The sequence below is a fragment of the Cololabis saira genome, chromosome 2 (genome assembly GCF_033807715.1).
Source record: "Cololabis saira isolate AMF1-May2022 chromosome 2, fColSai1.1, whole genome shotgun sequence".
Taxonomy (NCBI): Eukaryota; Metazoa; Chordata; class Actinopteri; order Beloniformes; family Belonidae; genus Cololabis; species Cololabis saira.
The window spans coordinates 21,973,593-21,993,028 of NC_084588.1; the positions used below are offsets into that span (position 1 = coordinate 21,973,593).

The 19,436-nt window shown below is 38.3% G+C and overlaps 1 protein-coding gene across 3 annotated transcripts; it reads left to right on the forward strand.

The window, feature by feature from the left end:
- The first annotated feature begins 547 nt into the window (after positions 1-547).
- Positions 548-18,896, forward strand: LOC133460205 (immunoglobulin-like domain-containing receptor 2). 3 transcript variants are annotated; one of them, XM_061740781.1, is made up of 10 exons: positions 548-705; positions 2,910-3,296; positions 6,209-6,328; positions 9,432-9,488; positions 11,524-11,670; positions 12,289-12,456; positions 12,808-12,936; positions 13,249-13,594; positions 14,475-15,210; positions 17,756-18,896. In XM_061740781.1, exons 1-10 carry the CDS (start codon positions 552-554, stop codon positions 17,789-17,791), a joined length of 2,280 nt encoding a protein of 759 aa, XP_061596765.1. In that variant the 5' UTR covers positions 548-551; the 3' UTR covers positions 17,792-18,896. The 3 variants fall into 3 exon arrangements, with proteins under 3 accessions (XP_061596765.1, XP_061596776.1, XP_061596767.1); XM_061740792.1 differs by lacking the exon at positions 12,808-12,936; XM_061740783.1 differs by lacking the exon at positions 9,432-9,488.
- The last annotated feature ends 540 nt before the right edge of the window (positions 18,897-19,436 follow it).

Sequence of the window (19,436 nt, forward strand, 5' to 3'; positions counted from 1 at the left end):
AAATTCACTTAAATCAAAAAAGTGTTTGAATGCAAAAAAAATATTTAAGACTCAAAAAAATGCATTTGATTGGAAATGTTTTCTTTGACAGAAGTGAAGTTTTTTTTTGTTTGAAGCAACTTTTTTGATTGAAGTAGTGTTTTTGTTGTGTTTGGGGCATATTATGGCCCAAACACAGGACATTTGTGTCTTTATCATTTAATCAAAAAAGAAGTTGCTTCAAATCGAAAAAAATATTTTCAATCCAAAAAAAAGTGTTCAAATGCAATTTTTTGGGTCTCAAATATTTTTTTGCATTCAAACACTTTTTTTCTTTGATTGAAAAAGTTTTTTTTATTATATTTTTTATTATTAATTAAGACAAAAATCTACCTCCATAATAATAATAATAATAATAATAATAAACTAATAAATAGCGAAACAAGACCATTCAATTCCTCATCTTCTGTCCCCTCCACGAGAGCTTTTATTCTGAAGGTCAATCTCGGGACTGGTGATCTTTATTCTATGGGACTTGATGTTCGCTCCACTTGTCGGGCCGTCACCGTTATATGAGGCAGATAACCATCAAACATCTCCCAAAGATGAGACGAAAGAGAAAAGAAAACGACCTTCATCAAAACATATTTATGAAATATCCTCGCGGCATTTGGAAACTATCTTCGACCCCCATGTGGTGGTGGATTTTTACCGTCTGCCTGGCAGGTGAGGAAAAGTAGAGATGCAGCCCTTTTTGCGACGACTGGTGCAACAAGTTGTTAAAGTTAGGTTTGAGTAACTTTCATCTTATGGCTAATGTAAGACTAATGCACGTCTGACTTAACTAGAGCAAATCATGCTTTTCTTTCCTGACACCGCATATGTGAATATTTACCCGAAAATGAGTGTTATTACACCTCAAAGTTGTGATATTTCTGTCTGGTTTTTCCGTGAACTAACTCACTTTTCAGCAGCGACATTTATCCACGCGAGAATGATTGGACCAGAAGCTGCTGGGGGGTTGTGGATTTGCGGATTAGGAGCTCTAACTTCAGACATTTCACTGTGAATTGACACTTGACCTGGTTATATTTCAGTTGCAGATACTGTACGAAAAGGGTAGTGGCTTTATCATAAGGGAGATGTATTTGGAAAAAAGGATTACATTTCACCTAAAGCAGATCACCTTTCAATCAGAAAAGAGATAATATAGAAATGCTCTAGCAGGATGTGGATTCATTGTTGGATTTATAGTACTTCATGTAAAATGTGTCAAAGAGTGACTGTGGCTTAGAAACATGCATTAATTTTTTTTAAATTTAATTTAATTTGTGTTGTTTTGTGCCACTCCTCTGCTTGATCGATAGTAAACATGATTAAATAAGGGAGTAGAATATTTATCTTCTTTTACAAAAAAAAGTATCTTCTCTTACATTCCCTCTTTTCCCTTCCTCCCACTTTCATTTTCTGCTCTGGAGGTGGTCCCTACCGAAAACTAATAAATTCAGGATCGCCCCACAGGAAGATGAACTTTATGGCTTTTTTTTTTTTTAAGTTGTTAAGTTAGTAAAAAGTTCACTCTGAGGGGAATTTGTGATGTCGCCAGCTTGGTTTCAAATTTTGCCCATTTTTCTTTTTACACAATACCTCACTTTTACTATAGCGCAAAATGGCCCAGATTATTAAAAGAAGCAGAAGACTGTATCCCTAAATGAAATAAGTGTAAAGTGTTTTTACAATGTTAGTGGTTTTATCATTCTGACTGTGCAAGTGTGTATTACCTCAGTTTGCAGTGTGTACTGGGCATCATTTGTTTACAAATTTGCATTTGAATGGTTGCCACAGTTCTTAGCACCAATCTCAAAGAAGGCACGCTTACTGGTAAGAAGAAATGTTAGTGGAGTTGAGTGGCTCACTTCATCCCCTAAAACCGACTGTTCCTAACAGAGATGTTGATTATAAGAAGCTGTTGTGCTGTATTTCTGGCGTATTTTGACACAAGTGTGTCATGGACATTCCATTGAGACCTCGGGAATGTTCCAGACCTATTAGGGGGTAACAGTCTTTGATATGATGATTTCTAATTGTAAAATTGTTTAATTCACTGTGAAATTTAATGAAGTACAAATTATTATAACTGCAGCTGCAGCGTGTTGGCATTTTGGGTGAGAGTAATAACCTCTCAGGAAGTTCATTTAGGTGATGTCTTTGTACATGAAAGAGAACAAAACTGGTCTGGTATTAATTAAAGCCAACACACACCCCCACACACACACCCTTATCTCTCATCACTTCTGTGTTATTCTGTGGTCCAGTTCAGTTTTATTTCCTGCTGCTTTGCCTGATAAATATACACACCCAGAGCAGCATGCACAGATGCTGTAGTGTATATATATATATATATATATATATATATATATATATATATATATATATATATATATATATATATATATATATATATATATATATATATATATATATATATATATATTTATATTTATATATTAAGCTTCAGAAGCTCCAAAACAACTGGGTCAACTTGGCTCAGCTCACAGTCATGCTTCACTGAACAGAAGCAGCTCACTCATAACACAGTCTTGTTTATCTTGCCAGATGCTGCACTGATTAGTTTCAGTCCAACTAAAACAAAAAATAAAAATTCCTAAAATGTTAAGTATGAAGGGAATATGGGTGAGTTCTTCTGCCGTCTTCGGATCCACAGAGGATTTATTGGTCAAAAGTCAAAAAGAGAAGATGATCCTTCAAACCTCAACCACAATGCATCCCATAACTCATCTTATTCCACATGTTCAATTACAATTGAACAGTAAGCCGAGATCACGGATTACAGTGAATGTAATGATTATCCACATTTATCAATTTTGAACCTTTCCTTCCTTTCCATTCTTCATTTCCGTCTCCAACAGGTGTCCTCCCTCAGTCTTGCTCAGGCGTTCACGTGTTTGTGAGAGATGAGAAGAAGTATGCGGTGCTGTTCCAGTCAGTGGTTTTACCGTGTCAGTACACCAGTGTGTCGACCCAGATCCCCGTGGTGCAGTGGGTCTACAAGTCGTACTGCCGAGACCGTACGAGGGACTCGTTCAACTTCCCCGACAGCGTGAGTGCAGGCGTGGGAGGAGGCGGACTGACCGGTGGAAACGCAGGGGTCAGTGGAGGCTACGAGACGCGCTCGGCGGCGAGCTACCTCGACTGCTCCGACAACAGCCGGACCGTCCGAACCGTGGCCTCTATCTCTGGATCCTCAGTCACACTGTCAGAATTCTACAAGAACAGAGACATTTCCATCATCAACAGTAAGGGAATTCCTCCTCGAGTGTGAAATTGTTTACCTTTATCTTCCTCAATTCACACAATAGTTAAATTCTTCCATTAGTTCTACATTTCTTTTGGTGTTTTACTGTCATTCAGTAATCTTCTAAGGGACAGTAGTACAGTACTAGGGCTGTTCGATTTTGCCCAAAAATAAAATCTCGATTTTTTTCTCTCAAAATCCGATTTTCGATTACGATTACGATTATTTTGTGAATTGACAAAAGGCAAAGAAATGATTTCAAATATGCTGTTTTTTTATTGAACATTTGCCCCATTGGGCTTTAAGTGCAAACTTTGCTCTTATTAAACCAAAAATGAATGAAAGTGCAAAACTCTGTAGAATAAGTTGAAAAAAAGTTTTAAAAAATATAATAAAATATAAAGTTTTATCTCTGAAAAAAAAAATCAGCAAATCAGCACTTGCAAACATACAGTAAGTTTTATTTCCAATTAAATAAAACAAGACATTTTCTAATTAAACTAAACTGGGTCTTTGCATGCTAAAAAATAATGCAACCCATGAAGGAGGTAGAGGTGTGTAATGTCAGTCATTACATTTGCTGTTCACATTTGCAAGTTTTTTGCAAGGAACACGAGCCGGTCTACCGCATCTGGCTTGAGGGATGCCCGGTGGCATGTTACAACGCCCCCTCCTGCACTAAAGAGCCTCTCCGATGGGGCACTTGTCGCAGGTATTGAGAGGTATTTCCATCAATCATTAATATGGTATCAATCATTAATATGTGTGCAGACAAGGTGTAAAAGTAAAAAAAAAAAAAAAGTGAAAAATCGATTTTACGAGTTTCACGTTTTAACATCGTTCTAATTACATAATCGCGATTACGATTTAAAATCGATTAATCGAACAGCCCTATACAGTACTAACATGCATTTGTGTGGAAGGGCTTGTTGAACACAGAGAGGTAGTCTTGTCTTGAACTGCCCGTCTCTTCAGCCACCAGAACGGAACAAAAGAATTGGTTTTCATGCTGTCTTCTCATTCATCTCGACCCCTTGTTCCATCCCTCTGATCTTGGTAAATGTTCCACTTTTAATTTTTCTTCTCAACCTCCCACCACCAAAACACTCATTTTGCTCAGTATAAGTCTTTCTTTGAGTTTGTCTCTATTTTCCCTGGACTTTCTCTGTCTCACTCCACCTCCTGTCTTGAAGCAGGTCAGTGTTGTGATGTTGTAAATGTGGAAAAAAAAGTAAAAGCTTAGTTGCCTTTGGAGACACCCAGTCACCCAGGCCCTTGTAATCCTATTCAGGGTCATAGTGAGGTTGGACTCCGTCCCAGCATGCACCGGGCAGGGGGTGCTTTGTTAATCACATGGCTAACACACTCAAACCAGCACAGCTCACATACAACTCACTGGACACATTCATGCACTAGAATCAAAAATGTTAATCTGAGATCAACAAGAGCAGATGTGACTTTACATGGTAACTTTTATGAGTATCAGAAACTGCTCAGTTTGTCTCTCCTTCACCTTTCTTGGCAAACAGGAAAAGGAAGAGAATTATACGACTCGTTTCCTGTCTGCTGTATTTATATGTTTTATCCCCTTACAATAGAGTTAGCAACCAAGTATTGTCTTTTATCTTCAACTCACAAGTCCAGTTATATCTGGATTATTTTAGTGGCTTTTAAATTGCCTGAGATTACATTTCGCTGTAATCTTGTGATGTAATGTAATCTGCAAAAGTATAAAACTAAGAAGTTTTGGCAATGTAATGGACATTTACACATTATTCTGAGCTCACACGAGTACAAAAGTCAGTCAAACAAATATTAATACTATTTGCAACGTGTTTGTGCGGTTTATGTTTGTAGTTTTGAGTTACGTCTGCAGTTACTTGGCTGGATAGCAGGAGTGTGGTGCCATCATGGCACCAGTCAATCTATTTAGATACAGAAATAAAAAATGAAAAATAGTTTGGTAGAAATAGTTTAAGTTGAAAAATCTTTTTTATTTCAATAATATAACTTGTTACTAGGCCCGTTCAGGTGAAGTGGACATAGAAAAATGGACGGATGGTTTCAACATGGTGCTTATTCAGTGTTTCCGCGGGGTTTTAAAAAGTATTAAAAAGTGATAAATGAAAATTGCCAAATTTAAGGCCATTAAAAGTGTAAAATTCACTGTCAGAGGTATTTTTTTTTTTTTAAATTGGTATTATTTTTTACCTTTTACATTTTAAGCAGTCTATTTTATTGTCATTCACAAAGTGAAATAAATGTGAAACATCTGGTCAACATCAATGAGTCTATAAATCTGTTCTGTATAGTGTTCTATAGTTCAAAATCTGTATTAATGTTAAAAGGTCCATGATTAACACTTAATGTTGTGACAGTTTTCTTTTTAAATCTGAAGGTAGTGAAAAGGGTATTAAATTGGTATTAAATTTAACATAAGGATTGCTGTATAAACCCTGTTATTAGGGAGATTTGTGGAGGTGCAACACTGGAGAACTTGATGGACGATCACATATCACAGGCCTCAGCTCCATAACATTATTTTTAGGAGAAAGAGAAGTACTTACCGTGAGCCACATTTTATTTAACAATCAGTAGCCCTCTCAGTAAAAGACAGAGCTAATTCCTTCACTCAAGTTTTGAAACCGTCTGGAAAAGGTTCCCTGAATAATGTATTGGATGGTTGATGCGTGTGGTTTTGAGGTGACACGTTTTTGCTTGTGATGGATGTAATACCTTGATAGTAAACACACTGTTTATAACTCATAAAAATGGACAGAGTCTGTAGAAATGCATTTAAAAAATACACAAGGTTCATGATTCCAAAGATGTTCCATTTATCTTTTTTAGAAGATGCCTGATGAAAGATGTATTATCATTTTATCCATACTTTTTTATTTTAAACTCATACAGAAGCAGACCTGAGAATAGGAGAGATGCAATGGGGAGACAGTGGAGTTTACATCTGCAAAGTGGTTATATCTGATGATCTGGAGGGGCAGAATGAAGCATCGGTGGAGCTGCTGGTTCTTGGTAAGCTACAACTATTCTATTACTGTTCTGTTACCATATCCATCCATCCATCCATCCATCCATCCATCCATCCATCCATCCATCCATCCATCCATCCATGATCCATCCATCCATGATCCATCCATCCATGATCCATCCATCCATCCATCCATCCATCCATCCATCCATCATCCATCCATGATCCATCCATCCATCCATCCATCCATCCATCCATCCATCCATGATCCATCCATCCATGATCCATCCATCCATGATCCATCCATCCATGATCCATCCATCCATCCTTCCATTCATCCATCCATCCATCCATCCATCCATCCATCCATCCATCCATCCATCCATCCATCCATCCATCCATCCATCCATCCATCCATCCATCCATCCATCCATCCACCCATCCTTCCATTGAGTCACAAATGTATTCTCTCTTACAGTGCATCTGCTTTGAAAACGAGTCTGTTCTCAACAATTTTTGGCACAAATGCTAACATTTTTAGTGTTTCTCTTTGCCTGTCTTATGAAATGTTGTGTGACAGGGACAGTTTACCGGTCTGTGCTCAGTTACAGATGTTACCATAGGAACTGTGGAGGGGTAGTGTGGCCCGTTGGTGCATTAAAACTTTCAGGGGCTGAACTTTTGTTTGGCTGACTTCCAACACACTTATGTGTACACACCAAAGGACACACGGTTTTTACACTTCGTACTTCGCTACAATTGATTCTGTTGCTGTTAGTTTTGTGTTTAGCGTGATGTTATGATAAATATAGGATGAAGTAATGGTACAAGAACCCTGGAGATAATATCATTCTGCTGCCGGAGTTTTGTACAGTATTTAACGGTACATGACACGAAAGACCATTAATCCACCATGGTGCCAGAGTTCTGTATTTCCTAGTCTTCTTGTAGCTAATGTGAGGCACTTAAGCGTTTCCATACCAACAACTGGGGCCAAGCTCAGGGAGGCTTTTGTCTTTTTAGCGAATAGCCCCACAGAAAAGCAGACAGGGAAGATTTAATGACGTGGCATGGAAGAGCACAATGATACAATGAATGGAGGCTGATGCAGACCCTTTCTGTTTTCCTACACTAGCTCTGCAAAGTGTTACTGTGTGTTTTAATGTAGGTATTCACAAATATAGACCATGTTGTTTACAGTACAGTAAAATAAAAGTCCAGCGATACTTTGATTAGTTAGTTTCTTGAAACCGTTCATATATATATATATATATATGAACTATATATATTTATATATAGTTTTTGTGAGTCTCAGTTCAACATGGACCACTTTTCCACTCCACATTTTAAGGGCCCCTTAAGCACCTTTAGTGTATTAACACAAACTGCAAGGCGTTGTAAAATCATTGAAAATATTACCCTTGAGATTATAGTGCACTTAAAAACTTAGAAAATACATATGATCTGAATGTGTTCATGTTTTTCACTGAACCCATGTGACCTTTACATGCATCAATGATAACATTGTCATCTCATTAAATATATAAGAAGAGGACCTGTTTCAGTTTAAAACCAGCACCCACTAAGACACTAAGACAACCATACAGGTCAAACAAGCAGCCTCAACATATTTGAGACTTTAGCGCCTCACCAGCCTGCAGGGAAATGCAAATCCCACAAGTGTACTTCCTTCAAATACCTTTAGCAGGAGAGAGACCCAAGAGAAAGCAACAGATGAAAAAAGCAAAGAAGGCACATTTCTGTTCATAGTGTTTCAAATTCATGTTGTGATTGAGCTGTTTCCACATAAACGTAATACATCTCTTTCTTTTTCCAATCTAGCCAAGAACAAATATATCATTTCCCAAAGATATTAAATAAGGTATGTGGAGAGGAAGTTGAAGTCAGGCCACAATAGCCCAGCTTACACACTGTTTCTCCACCCCTCCTCTTGATCACAGCAAGCACTCTTTTCCTCTTCTCTGTAATAATCAGCACAGTCAACAGTAAAACATCTATATCTGTTCACATCACACTCTTTAACTAGTTTGTGCTTACATGGACCTATACGCACATAAAATAAAAAACGCGGTGATGAACATTTTTGTACCAGTTTGTACACAGTGACCCTCATCTACTATATTTATGATTCATTCAGACACCCGTCAGTCTCTTTAAGGTTGCATTACAAGAAGAATTGAAAGAGAAGGTTATAGCACTAGAACCAGGAACTCTTTATTTGTGTATGTTAATTCATAAGCTTTTTAACAAGCTTCTCGTGTCAATTTTATGTTTGTGAAATGAGCAAAAATGCTGTGCTTTCAAGGTAAATATTTGAAATATTCTCCCCATGTAAGCAAGAATAGGAAAGTTAGATTATGGGAGTTAATGAAACAGCTAAAAAAGCTAAAGAAAAAAAATGGCGCAAAGAAGTCACAGGAAAGAAAAGCAACTTAAATAGATAAAAACATTTAATTTAACATCAATATTGGGGATTATGACACTCTCAGAGCTGTAATTATAAGTATTTTTTAAATATTCTTAGAAATGCTTCTTTTTTGTGACATCAAGGAGGATACTTTTACCATCTAACAACTAAAACAAAGACTCCCACATGTACCTACTTGTAAAGCCTTTTATTTGTAGTTTTTGTGGCTATTATGTGTTGAAGGATAAGGTTAGTGGAAAGCAACTTCCAATTAAATAGAAAAGATAATCTGTCATATAAAGCACCTGTTTTATAAAGGAAGTTTGTGTTTCTGCAAGCTCTGGACACAGCAAAATCCTTTTCCCCTGTGATATTTGAAGTTCTCCCTTTACTCACAGCTCTTGCATGTTTATCTTCATGAAGATTAGTCATGTCTCAGCCTGACCTCTTACCAGAAATATAACCTTTTACAGCCTTAAATATCAGAAATCATATTCTCAGTGCGCTCATTAGCTGCTCTGATATGAAGACTTTCTGAAAGTCCTCTTGTGCATGCGCTATCATTTATTGTTCTTTCTGTGTATTTTGCAGTTTTTACCTGAATGATCTCTTAACGCATGCTGCTGCAACAATAACCTTAAGTGAATCAAGTCACTCCAAATCCATTCCCTCCTCTCTCTCTGCTCTCCTCTGGTCACCTGTACTCCGTCTCTCTCCAGGTTTCTCAGGTGTGCCTGAAGACCTTCTGCCAGACTTTGATTTGAAGATTATGCCAGGTAGGGGCATAATGCATTTTCCCACTTGCCTTCTGTCTTCCATTCTTGCTAATGCTGCTTTCTGCTCAAACTTCAAAGTTGGCCCATGCTTCACTTCTGTCAAAATGAGTCATCTTTAATAACCATGTCTAGTTCACATGCTATACTATCTAACCCTTTTCTGCTCCCATGCCGGTAAATAATACAACAGATATTTGTGAATCAGCTCAGAAGAGGCTTTAAAAGAGCTGACTCTAAAGCTGTTTAATCAGTTCAGACACTGATCCACGCCCATCAAATATCAGCTGGTTGTTTCTCCCACCACGTTGGAAAACAGCTATTACAGTCATTATAGTTATTTATGGTTGCGGTCAACCTGTCATCACAAGCTATTTAGACACTAACCAGTAATACAGAGGGAGGGAACTTTGTTAATGTCACATCAAATTCTTGCACTTCCTTTCTAGTAATCTGAGTTTTAAAGAAGTGATGAATGAATGTGTGAATTTAACTCCCACAGTGACATGGTATGATGCATTTCTCCTGGTGGTAACAAGGAGCTTATTTCAACTGTAAAGGTTGAATTAGTAAGTGCTGTTGTCCCCACTGACTCACATAGTTTTGTAGACAAAATCCTGTAGTGTTGGTGTGGGTGTGTATGTGTGTGTGGGGGTGTGTTGGTAAATGTGGAGGAGTCACGGTGGTTGCAAATTAGATAAAATTACAAGCTTTTTGTGGTAACAGCCAACTCTTCAGTATCTTACGGGGTCTTCAGTATCTTACAGCATAAACTGTCCTCTTCCTTCCTTTAGCAAAACTAAATTTCCTGCAAATGCGTGTTTGTTTTTAATGTCCGTGTGCGTGCGTGTGTGTGTGTGTGTGAGTGGGTGTGTGTGTGTGTGTGTGCGTGCATGCGTGCATGTGTGTGTGTGAAAGGTTGTGCTTGGTTATACATTGTTGAGGGTTTCCTTATCAGCCCTCTCCTTCCCTTTCCTTTGCTTTGTCCCTGTAGACAGATACGGGTAGTCTATCTCTGATTGCATCCTTCACTTATGCCCCGTACTACTGAACTATTATGTGAAAAATTATTTTTGTTTTTTTGTTAGGTACATATTCACTACAGTTTGCCATGTGTTCTTATCTCCAACATTCTGAAAGAAATTTTACTAAAGTGTTACTATGTTACTAAAAACAAGGACAATAACACAAAAACTCATTCTGGTGTCTCTTTTTTTATGTTTTAAGATTCCCTACTGTATTTTGTCCTGTCGTCCTGTTTCTGCAGGAAATGTAGTATTTTCAGGAGCTTCTAAATGAGCTTGCATTCATAAAACAACAACATATGTACAGCAGTTTATTTCTAACTGGGTTAAATCTTTGTTATCCTTTTTGGTTTTTGATAAATCTAAGGAGGTTTTTACAACTGTTGCAGGTTTATCAGTAATTACAGATTTTATGTCCCACATGACAGAACATTGGGGGCTCTCATTATGAACAGTAATGTGGTTTGATATAACAGCTGATATCAAAGCTATTGCATTATCTCACTTGATATGCTTGTTTTTGTTTATTGCCAACTCAAGGCCCACTGTTCTTGCTAAAGGTGTTCTTGGTTGTCTATTCTCAAAAGGGTACACTATTCACAGACACTATTTCACTTTATTTTGTTGTTTTTAAGTATAATACATATGTAAAAGCTATTTTGTTATTCTCTATTGGCAATAAAAGAGGGAAACATTAGTATTTGCTTTTTGAGCTTCTTTGTCATTAAATGATGAGTGACAGAAGTCAGGATGGAGGAACTCTACCTGAGTAACTCCATGCTTTTTCCTCCAGTTCTGAGCTGGAGTGTGAATAGAAGGAGGATCCGATTGAGCTCCTTTTTTACTTTTACTTTTAATTGTGAGTCTGACGGGTTTACCAGCATCCACTAGGAAAACGAATGGATGACAGAACTGCTTTTCTTCAAGCGAAGCAGGACTCCACAGAGATCGATTCAAACCATGTGTGCAGATGTCTGTTTCGAGGAATGATTTTGAGTTGTGTGTATTTGCAGAGTGGGTGTTTGTGGTGGCCGTGGTGTTGGGCAGCGTGTTGTTCCTGCTGCTGTTCGGGGTCTGCTGGTGTCAGTGTTGTCCTCACTCCTGCTGCTGCTACGTCAGCTGCTGGTGCTGCCCTGACACGTGCTGCTGCCCCAGACACCGTGAGTAGAAACACGCACATGTCCCTGTCCAACATAGTGGAAACTGAATATCAAAACCATGTAGAAATAATGGACGCTTTTCTGTAATATTTCTCAATTATATTCTTACTATGTCAAAAGCCACTAACACACAAGTATCATTTGAACACAGAGGCACATACAGCAGTGTGCAAGTTATTTTATCTACAGTTGTTCCCAAGGACTTGAGAGATTGTACTATTAAACAAATAATTACCGGTAACAGTGCATAATAATTAACATATGGTGTCAAATTGAAGATAAAGGGATTGTCCTCAGGTGACATGAATGATCACATATCTATAAAGTTAATGATACCTATAATGTTCGTATAGTGAAATTAAATTCTAACATGTAAGATATGATGAGAGTTGATGTAACACTGTGATGATTTCTCTGATGTATCTCACAGCAGAGTCCAACGTTGCATAGCGTTTGAAAGACAGACTAGAATCGTTTCAACAGATTATTGAAACCATTAATGTTACATATATCTCACGTCTGAAAAAATGGGCTTTGGAGTAGCAAAATACTGTGCTGGAATAGTATCACCTGTTGAAGGACGTACGCGACTGAATGAAACTGTCCATTTCATTTTAGTGTATGAAGCAGGTAAAGGAATAAAGACAGGAGCCCCAAGCCCTCAGGTGCACGCTTACCCTCCATACTTTGTGTCTGGCGTCCCAACCATGGTCCCCATCGCCCCACCGTCTCTGGTGGACAAAGTACCGTCTGTTCCACCCTCCGATGGCAGCCTGGTGTCAGCAGGTGAGCTCCTTTCCTTGTCTTTTATTCCTTTAAAAACAAGTTTGGAGTTTAATCTGAGTATTTTTATCTTAAACAAAATAATTAAGGTCAGTGGAAATGAACGGTCCAAATATTGCATTCCAACGGTTTTCTTTTTATGACCACGTTAATTTGATGTTTTATTTTCATTAAGATCATGTGTTAACCATTTGAAAGAAATGAACGGTCTAGGAAGTGGCTTAAATATATTACTGTTGTAAATTATTATTATGGTGAAATAGAAAACATGCAAAAACACTTGAATGTTCCAAGAACAAGTACAGTAAATACAAGTTCTCCGTGCTACTGAGTCAAGTGTCTACGTATCTCCAGTGCCCATACATGCTGTAGGGGTTCCCTATCGCGTTCCTTCACCACAGGATCACGACTCTCTAAGGGTTCTGCAGTATGTAGAGAAACAACTGGCTCACTTCAACCCTGCCAGGTCCAGCAGCCATCAGTGTAAGATTTATGAATCCGCTCTACAGCTTTGCTAATCAAGCATGCTGACACTACCTTCAGGTCTGATTGTGTCATGAAGGCTTTTTATTCTCTTGAGCTTGTCTCAGCATGCCTGTCTGCACTCAATATTTCTGGCTACTACTGTACATTTCCAGTTGTGTGCATGTGTGCATGTCAGCTTACATGAAAGAATACATTTCTTCCAGACCTCTACTTTCTTTATCGGCTCTCATCTTGTGGTGAAAACGTAGTTTTTTTCTTCAATTTATATTTTAGCAAACATCACTGATGGTTTTATTCTCACCTATCCAGCCTGTAGCCTCTCTGAGCTGAGCTCGCTCCACGATGGAGAACCCGCCTTCCGCCAAACTTACAGAAATGTCCAGAAGAACGCTCTGCCAGCCATCCCTGATCACGGCTCTCAGCCTGAACCACAGCGCTACCGTGACAACCGCAGTCCAGAGCCGCAGCATCACCGTAATAATCCTCCCTCCCCCCATCGCTATCGTCACGACCCTGACTCCGATCACCAGGACAGCCAGGACGAGCCTCTGCTTCCGAGACGATACAGCGATGACCCTCCGTCATCCTCTCAGTCACACAGGACGGGCCGGAATCAACGGCAGCAGAACTCCAGCGATGAGGACAAACACAAGAGGTAAAGATAGTTGTGAATGCACAAACAGACTAAACAACAAACATGTACTAAAATTAGGGGTGGGTATTGGGAAGGACCTCACGATACGATACGCATCACGATACTTGAGCCACGATACGATACACATTGCGATATCCCGATTATGCGATATCCCGATTATTATATTATACATAGTTCACCGAAAAATTTAAAAATGCATTACACATCTTAAAATCCAAGTTGTATATATGTACATCAGATGATAGTGATGGATCTTAAAATCCCAGTTGCACGTTCATTAGATTATAGTCACAATTCATGGGACAAACTGAGTCAAAACAATGTTTTATTATAACTATACAAGCTAAAGTTACAACTTATTTGTATATGTTTTTCATATTATTTACATCATATGAAATTAACATTAAATTTAGTATGAGGTTGCTTTAATTATGTGGCAAATGATAATAAACACAAGAAAGATGGGTACTAAAACCAAGGACAGGCACAGTGATCAGTCAGTATAGATATAAATCCATAAATAAATAAACCTCTGTCCATTATTTTTCATTTTTTAAGGACAGGCAATTGTGTTATAAAAAAAATAAATTATAAAATGAAATAAAACGTGAAATAAAACCTGAGCTCAGTGCAGGGCCCTCCCAGGGTTGGTAGAGAGTGGCAATGCCCAGGACTGTCACTTAGGTAGGAGCACTGGGTGATATAATGGGAAAAAAATCGGGGATAAAAAATATTAAAAAAAAAAAAAAAAAAAAATTAAAAAAAAAATCGATATTCCAATTTTGAATATCGATATTGAATCGGCTGGAAAAGTATCGCGATATATTGCCATATCGATATTTTTGCCCACCCCTAACTAAAATTGTGGGATACTTTGCAGGTGGAACCCTCGTTCAGAACATTTGCAGAGAAAGACCTATCATACCTCTGGACGAACGGGCTCCCTGGATGAGTTGGAGGAGTTTGCGACTTGTTTCAAGGAGAAACAAGGAAGAAGAAGAGAGAGAAGGGAAGAGGAAAGGGAAGACTATGAGATGGAGCTCCGGGAGTTCGGTCGATATCCCTCCTACCGTAATGGCCCTCCTCAGCATTATCACAGCAATGAGGATGAGCTCAGTAACAACAGCGACCACGAAGATCACCCAAGACACAGCAGCAAAAACAGGCAGAACAGAACCCCGGTGTCCTCTCCCAAAAACAGGAAGGATACATGGGAAGGGGACCGCTCCGCTCCACATCCTCCCCCAGCACGCCCACCATCCAATTCTTCTCAAGAAAAGGACTATGACGCCTCGTTCCTCAACAGCCTCCTGGAACGTAAAGCTAAGTTGCGAGGGTCTGGTACAGGGAAGAGCGGGGCCCGGAGTGAGGAAGATTCTGATACACCTTCCAAAGGCAGCTCAAAGAAGAGCAGCTGGGAATCCGGTCGGCATTGCAACCACTCGCCAAGTAACAGGTTTGAAGCAGATTCGTTGTCTCCTTCTTCAGAGACGGAGAGAAACAGGACTGACAGGCCATCTCCACGTCCACATCCAGCAAACACTCGCTCCTCTCAACCACCCACCCATTCCCTACATGCTCACCTAGAAGAACCCCGGGAAAAGGCCAGAAAAGTGGTAAGTAACTTTTACGCCCGAGATTGTTGCAGGAATTGTATGCAGGATTTTTTTTTTTGAAAAGATGAAAAAAGGCATACATTTTCTGACATGGGGAAGCTCACTTATGATCATGCATGTGACATTACATAGTACAACAGTGAGTTATGACGCCATAAATCCTTTAGAACCGTTTGTCAGGCTCTCTGTAATCTTATAAAACACCAGCTGTGGATGGAAACAGTTCAAAATATGAATATTTTACACATTTAAGCTTGTTGAACAGTTTGTATTAATGTTACTTTTTATTGAAAAAACACCACACAACCTTTTTTGCATTGCTGTTGCATTATGGACATTTTGGTCTGAAAGGGATTTCAGTAATATTTCATTTTTTTGCTTCTGAAGGAAGGCATGTTTTTGTCTAGAACTATCAGAGATTTGTTAGACAAATTTAAATCTCTGTGGCGCGTTACCAACAGGCACAGATCCAATGGCTCTACTACAATCACATGGACAGACCTCCCTGTATGTGCTGTTATTCATCTTTAGTATTTAACTAATTATACCTGACAAGGATCAGATGATCTGTTACTCCTAATATAAATCCTCTCAAATGAAAGGTTTCTTGTTCTTGTTTTCTTGTTCAAGACTGTACTTTGATTTTAAGCCCACCAAATATTAGATAATGGGTTGTTGTTTGCCGTCATTGTTCAGGTCTGGTTCAACTTCTTTTAAATGGGAGGAGCCACATACTGTAACGTATGAGCTCTCAGCATCACCTGGTTGCACTACAGGAACTGGTCCAGGAGCCCCAAAAACTAAAACTACACTTAACTTTGAGATGTCGGAGTAAATTTAAACTGTGCAATTGTTGTTAGTGTTTAAAAATTCTAGTTTAAAAAATATTGTAGTGTAGCGGCTGCATCGATGTTGGTAAGTGCTTCATTCATAAAACAAGAACGTGTGTGTGTGAAGGATTATAGTACCACAACTGATGTTAAAATAATGGCATGTTGTGGCGATGACATGAGACAAAGAAAGAGAAGTCACATAAAGTTTATTTTCCTTTGACATTAACATTTTACATTAAAAGACCCTTGCAACAGTAAACATTTCCTCATTTATTTATCTAATTTTATAGTACTCTAAATGGTTATGCATTTGCAGTGGAAATGCAGGAATGTTTAAAATATACTGTGAGTGTATTGGTTTAGTTTCACTTATGTCAAACTCTATCAACAAAGGATTTTGTAAAAACCTGCATAATGAATATTGAAAAACTTATTTCAAGCTCCGCACTTTTTTTTATGACACAAAGATTATTCCACATTGAATCAGAGTTTCAGAATGATACCAAGAAGTTTAATGTGTGGCTTTTATTTGATGTATCCTGAAGGCAAATCTATAAACCGTATCTTTTCTTGTCTAGCTAATATATTTTCCAGCTACTTCAAGGTAAAGATGTGTTTTGTCTTGTGGAGGCTGCTCCGAATCCCAATACTTCAAACCTGTGGTCATAAAAACAAATTATTTTCTTGACCTGATTAAATTTTGTTTTGGAAAGAATTTTAAACAAGTTTTTGTAGCCGTGCAGTAAGTTTTGTTGTTGTGCCTTTGACAGGTCAGGTTCAGATGCTGCCAGAATGAAAACTAGGTAGAAAACTGTTCTGTATCCAACTACTCCATAATAATCACAAGTGGTTGGCAACTTACTGACAAACCTGGGTCAAAATGGTATTCAACATCAAAAATATCAGCTTTGTGACCGCAAGTCCTCAAAACGAACATTTAAAGTCTGACTAAAGCATAACATGTATGCACTCTGAGGGAGTCACATCACAGAAAAGTGTGTTATTAACTCACCCATCCAAACATAAGTGATTCATTTCAAGATCATGAGAAGTGCATACATATAATCTAACAAGCAGAGTATGAGACCCTTAACCTGGTTTTTCAACCCGGCAAGCGCAAGTGATTCTCTTAGCAAGTTCTTTGCCCTCTCGTATCTATGGCGCTGCGTTTTTATTAACTCTAAATATAAATCTTTTCCCCCTCATAAATGCTCAGGGTTTTAAGTTGACGGCCATGTTCTAAATGTTCATGAAGGCAAAAAACTTAGCTTGTGAGTTATAAATGCACAGCCGATGGCATGGTTGGCGTGTCCAAAGCTAAAAGTGGTTGCATTTCTACCATTTTTTTGTAGTGAATAATTATTTTGCTGGATCATGAGCCTTGATCTCTGCTGTTCCAAATCCTGGTCAGAAAATTGATGGAAAACTTTGACAGTCCAACTTCAAAGAATTCAACACAACATAACTTGGTTATAAGTCTTTTAATGTGTTTTAAGAAAATTGACTAATATGTATAACATGTTACCTTAAAAAATAATTTGCTTTACTCAGACTTTAAATAATATTGAAAGCAGTTGAAAAAAAGCTTTGTCCCAGGTTCTACCTCACCATATTAACCCTTTTAATGCTTTCTTTTCTTACCCTGCTGAACAGGATGTGTTTGAAAATGTCATCGTTAACTTGTACACTGTACACTTCTGTATCTTCACCAGAACACTCTTCTCAGCCGAGATTCTCTCATCGTCTGATCGACTTAAAGGCCCAGAGACTGAGATCTTTAAGCAGAGGGAGCACAAGCAGCCCTGCAGGAATTGCGTGGTATTTGGGGGGAGAAAACTGATAAAGCTGTCAGAATGTGGATTATCGAACTCTGATAAACACAAAGAGAGTTGACTCAATGGTGATAAATAAAGAGGAGGACAAGAAACGCTGAAACCTTCTGCCTGTAACGTCAGCGAGTGATGAAGTCACCAGCTGTATCATGTATACAGTATCTCTGCTGGACTAACATCAACAAATGTGAGCTTGATTTATGACCTGTACTGTACCCCTCACCAGGACGACACAAGAGTCCGGAGTGTAGACTTGCTGTACGCTCCCAGTACAATGAGTGCTTTGACTTCCATCTGATGAGATATGTGAATTAAAAAGCACACTTGTACAACAGAAAGTAAATGACAAGACCATTATTGTAAAGAGTACCCTGTATCTCCATTTGAAAACAATAACAACATTGTCATTCAGTAACATATTCAAGGACTAAAGCACTTAAATATGAGAGATTTTATAAGTAATGTAGTGTAACTTAGGCTGAAAGCAGTAAGAAACAGCAAAATTCTTTATTAATAAATACTGATGTTGAAAATGTCAGTGTAAAAGTGTTAGCGTAACCATCAAATGTTATTCTGCATTTACAGGAAATGTAACAAAATGTTTAAATGTTTTCTATATCATTCTTAGAGGGTTTTACAGTGCCATTGTGTTTACAGCTTCTTCTAACGTTTGCCAGTGAAATCAGAAAATGGAGCTCTGAGCTTCTGTATATCAGAGCTAAAGATCTACAGACGTGTAGCAAGAAGGATCAGTGAGAAAGACGCCTGGCAGTAAACTTTATTTGTTTTCTAAGGGGTCCAACCACATATCCAAATGAAAGTTTGTTCATTAAAACTGTGTACAAACATTTACAAAGCATTTACACCGTAAAGTTAAGATTTCTTATACATATGCTCATTTTTAATTTCATGTCAACAACATGTTTCTAAGAAGCTGAAACAGGAGCATCTTCACCTCTGTGTTGCATGACACTTGCTCTTTTTAAACAGTTGGAAACCCCATTCCCGTATATATTTATTAATCCATTTATGTTCCATATCAGCTTCAGAACTGCAGTCTTAGATGATATCGCCACATGTACTACTTTGTCAAACACTACAAAATGTAGTTGCATTTACAAATGCCTTTCAGAGGTTTACCGGGCAGCAGCGTTCATGGCAAAGGTGGGTGACATTTTTGTAACATGGGCATTAATGCAGAGAAGTACATTGAGTTTTGAAAAAAACATTCTGCGTTCAAGATCACATTTTTTTCAGGCGAATTCCTGCATTTTCAAACAATACCAATGCAAAACCACCTCTTAAAGCCAGGGCTGGGGAAGAAGAGGCTACTGAACTTTCTCAGATTTAAAGAAATGTCTGAATTGTAACATGAAAAATGCAGTGATGACCCAGTACTACCCTTCACGTGCACTTTAAGATGCCGTTGCAGGAATAATGGGACAAAGTAACACCTAAAATGCTTCATCATTTGTCCACATTAGGAAATGGTTCAAATGCTAGTGTTGCTGCTGTTTTTGGAAAGTGCTGCAGACCTGGATTGAAGGAATGTGACGGGAGC

Bases quoted from the DNA above. Each gene is read 5' to 3' on its own strand.
- LOC133460205 (XM_061740781.1), top strand. From the start codon at position 552: ATGAGGCAGATAACCATCAAACATCTCCCAAAGATGAGACGAAAGAGA. The intron at 6,329-9,431 runs GTAAGCTACAAC...GTCTCTCTCCAG, and splicing joins GGTGGAGCTGCTGGTTCTTG to GTTTCTCAGGTGTGCCTGAA. The intron at 15,211-17,755 runs GTAAGTAACTTT...TATCTTCACCAG, and splicing joins GGGAAAAGGCCAGAAAAGTG to AACACTCTTCTCAGCCGAGA.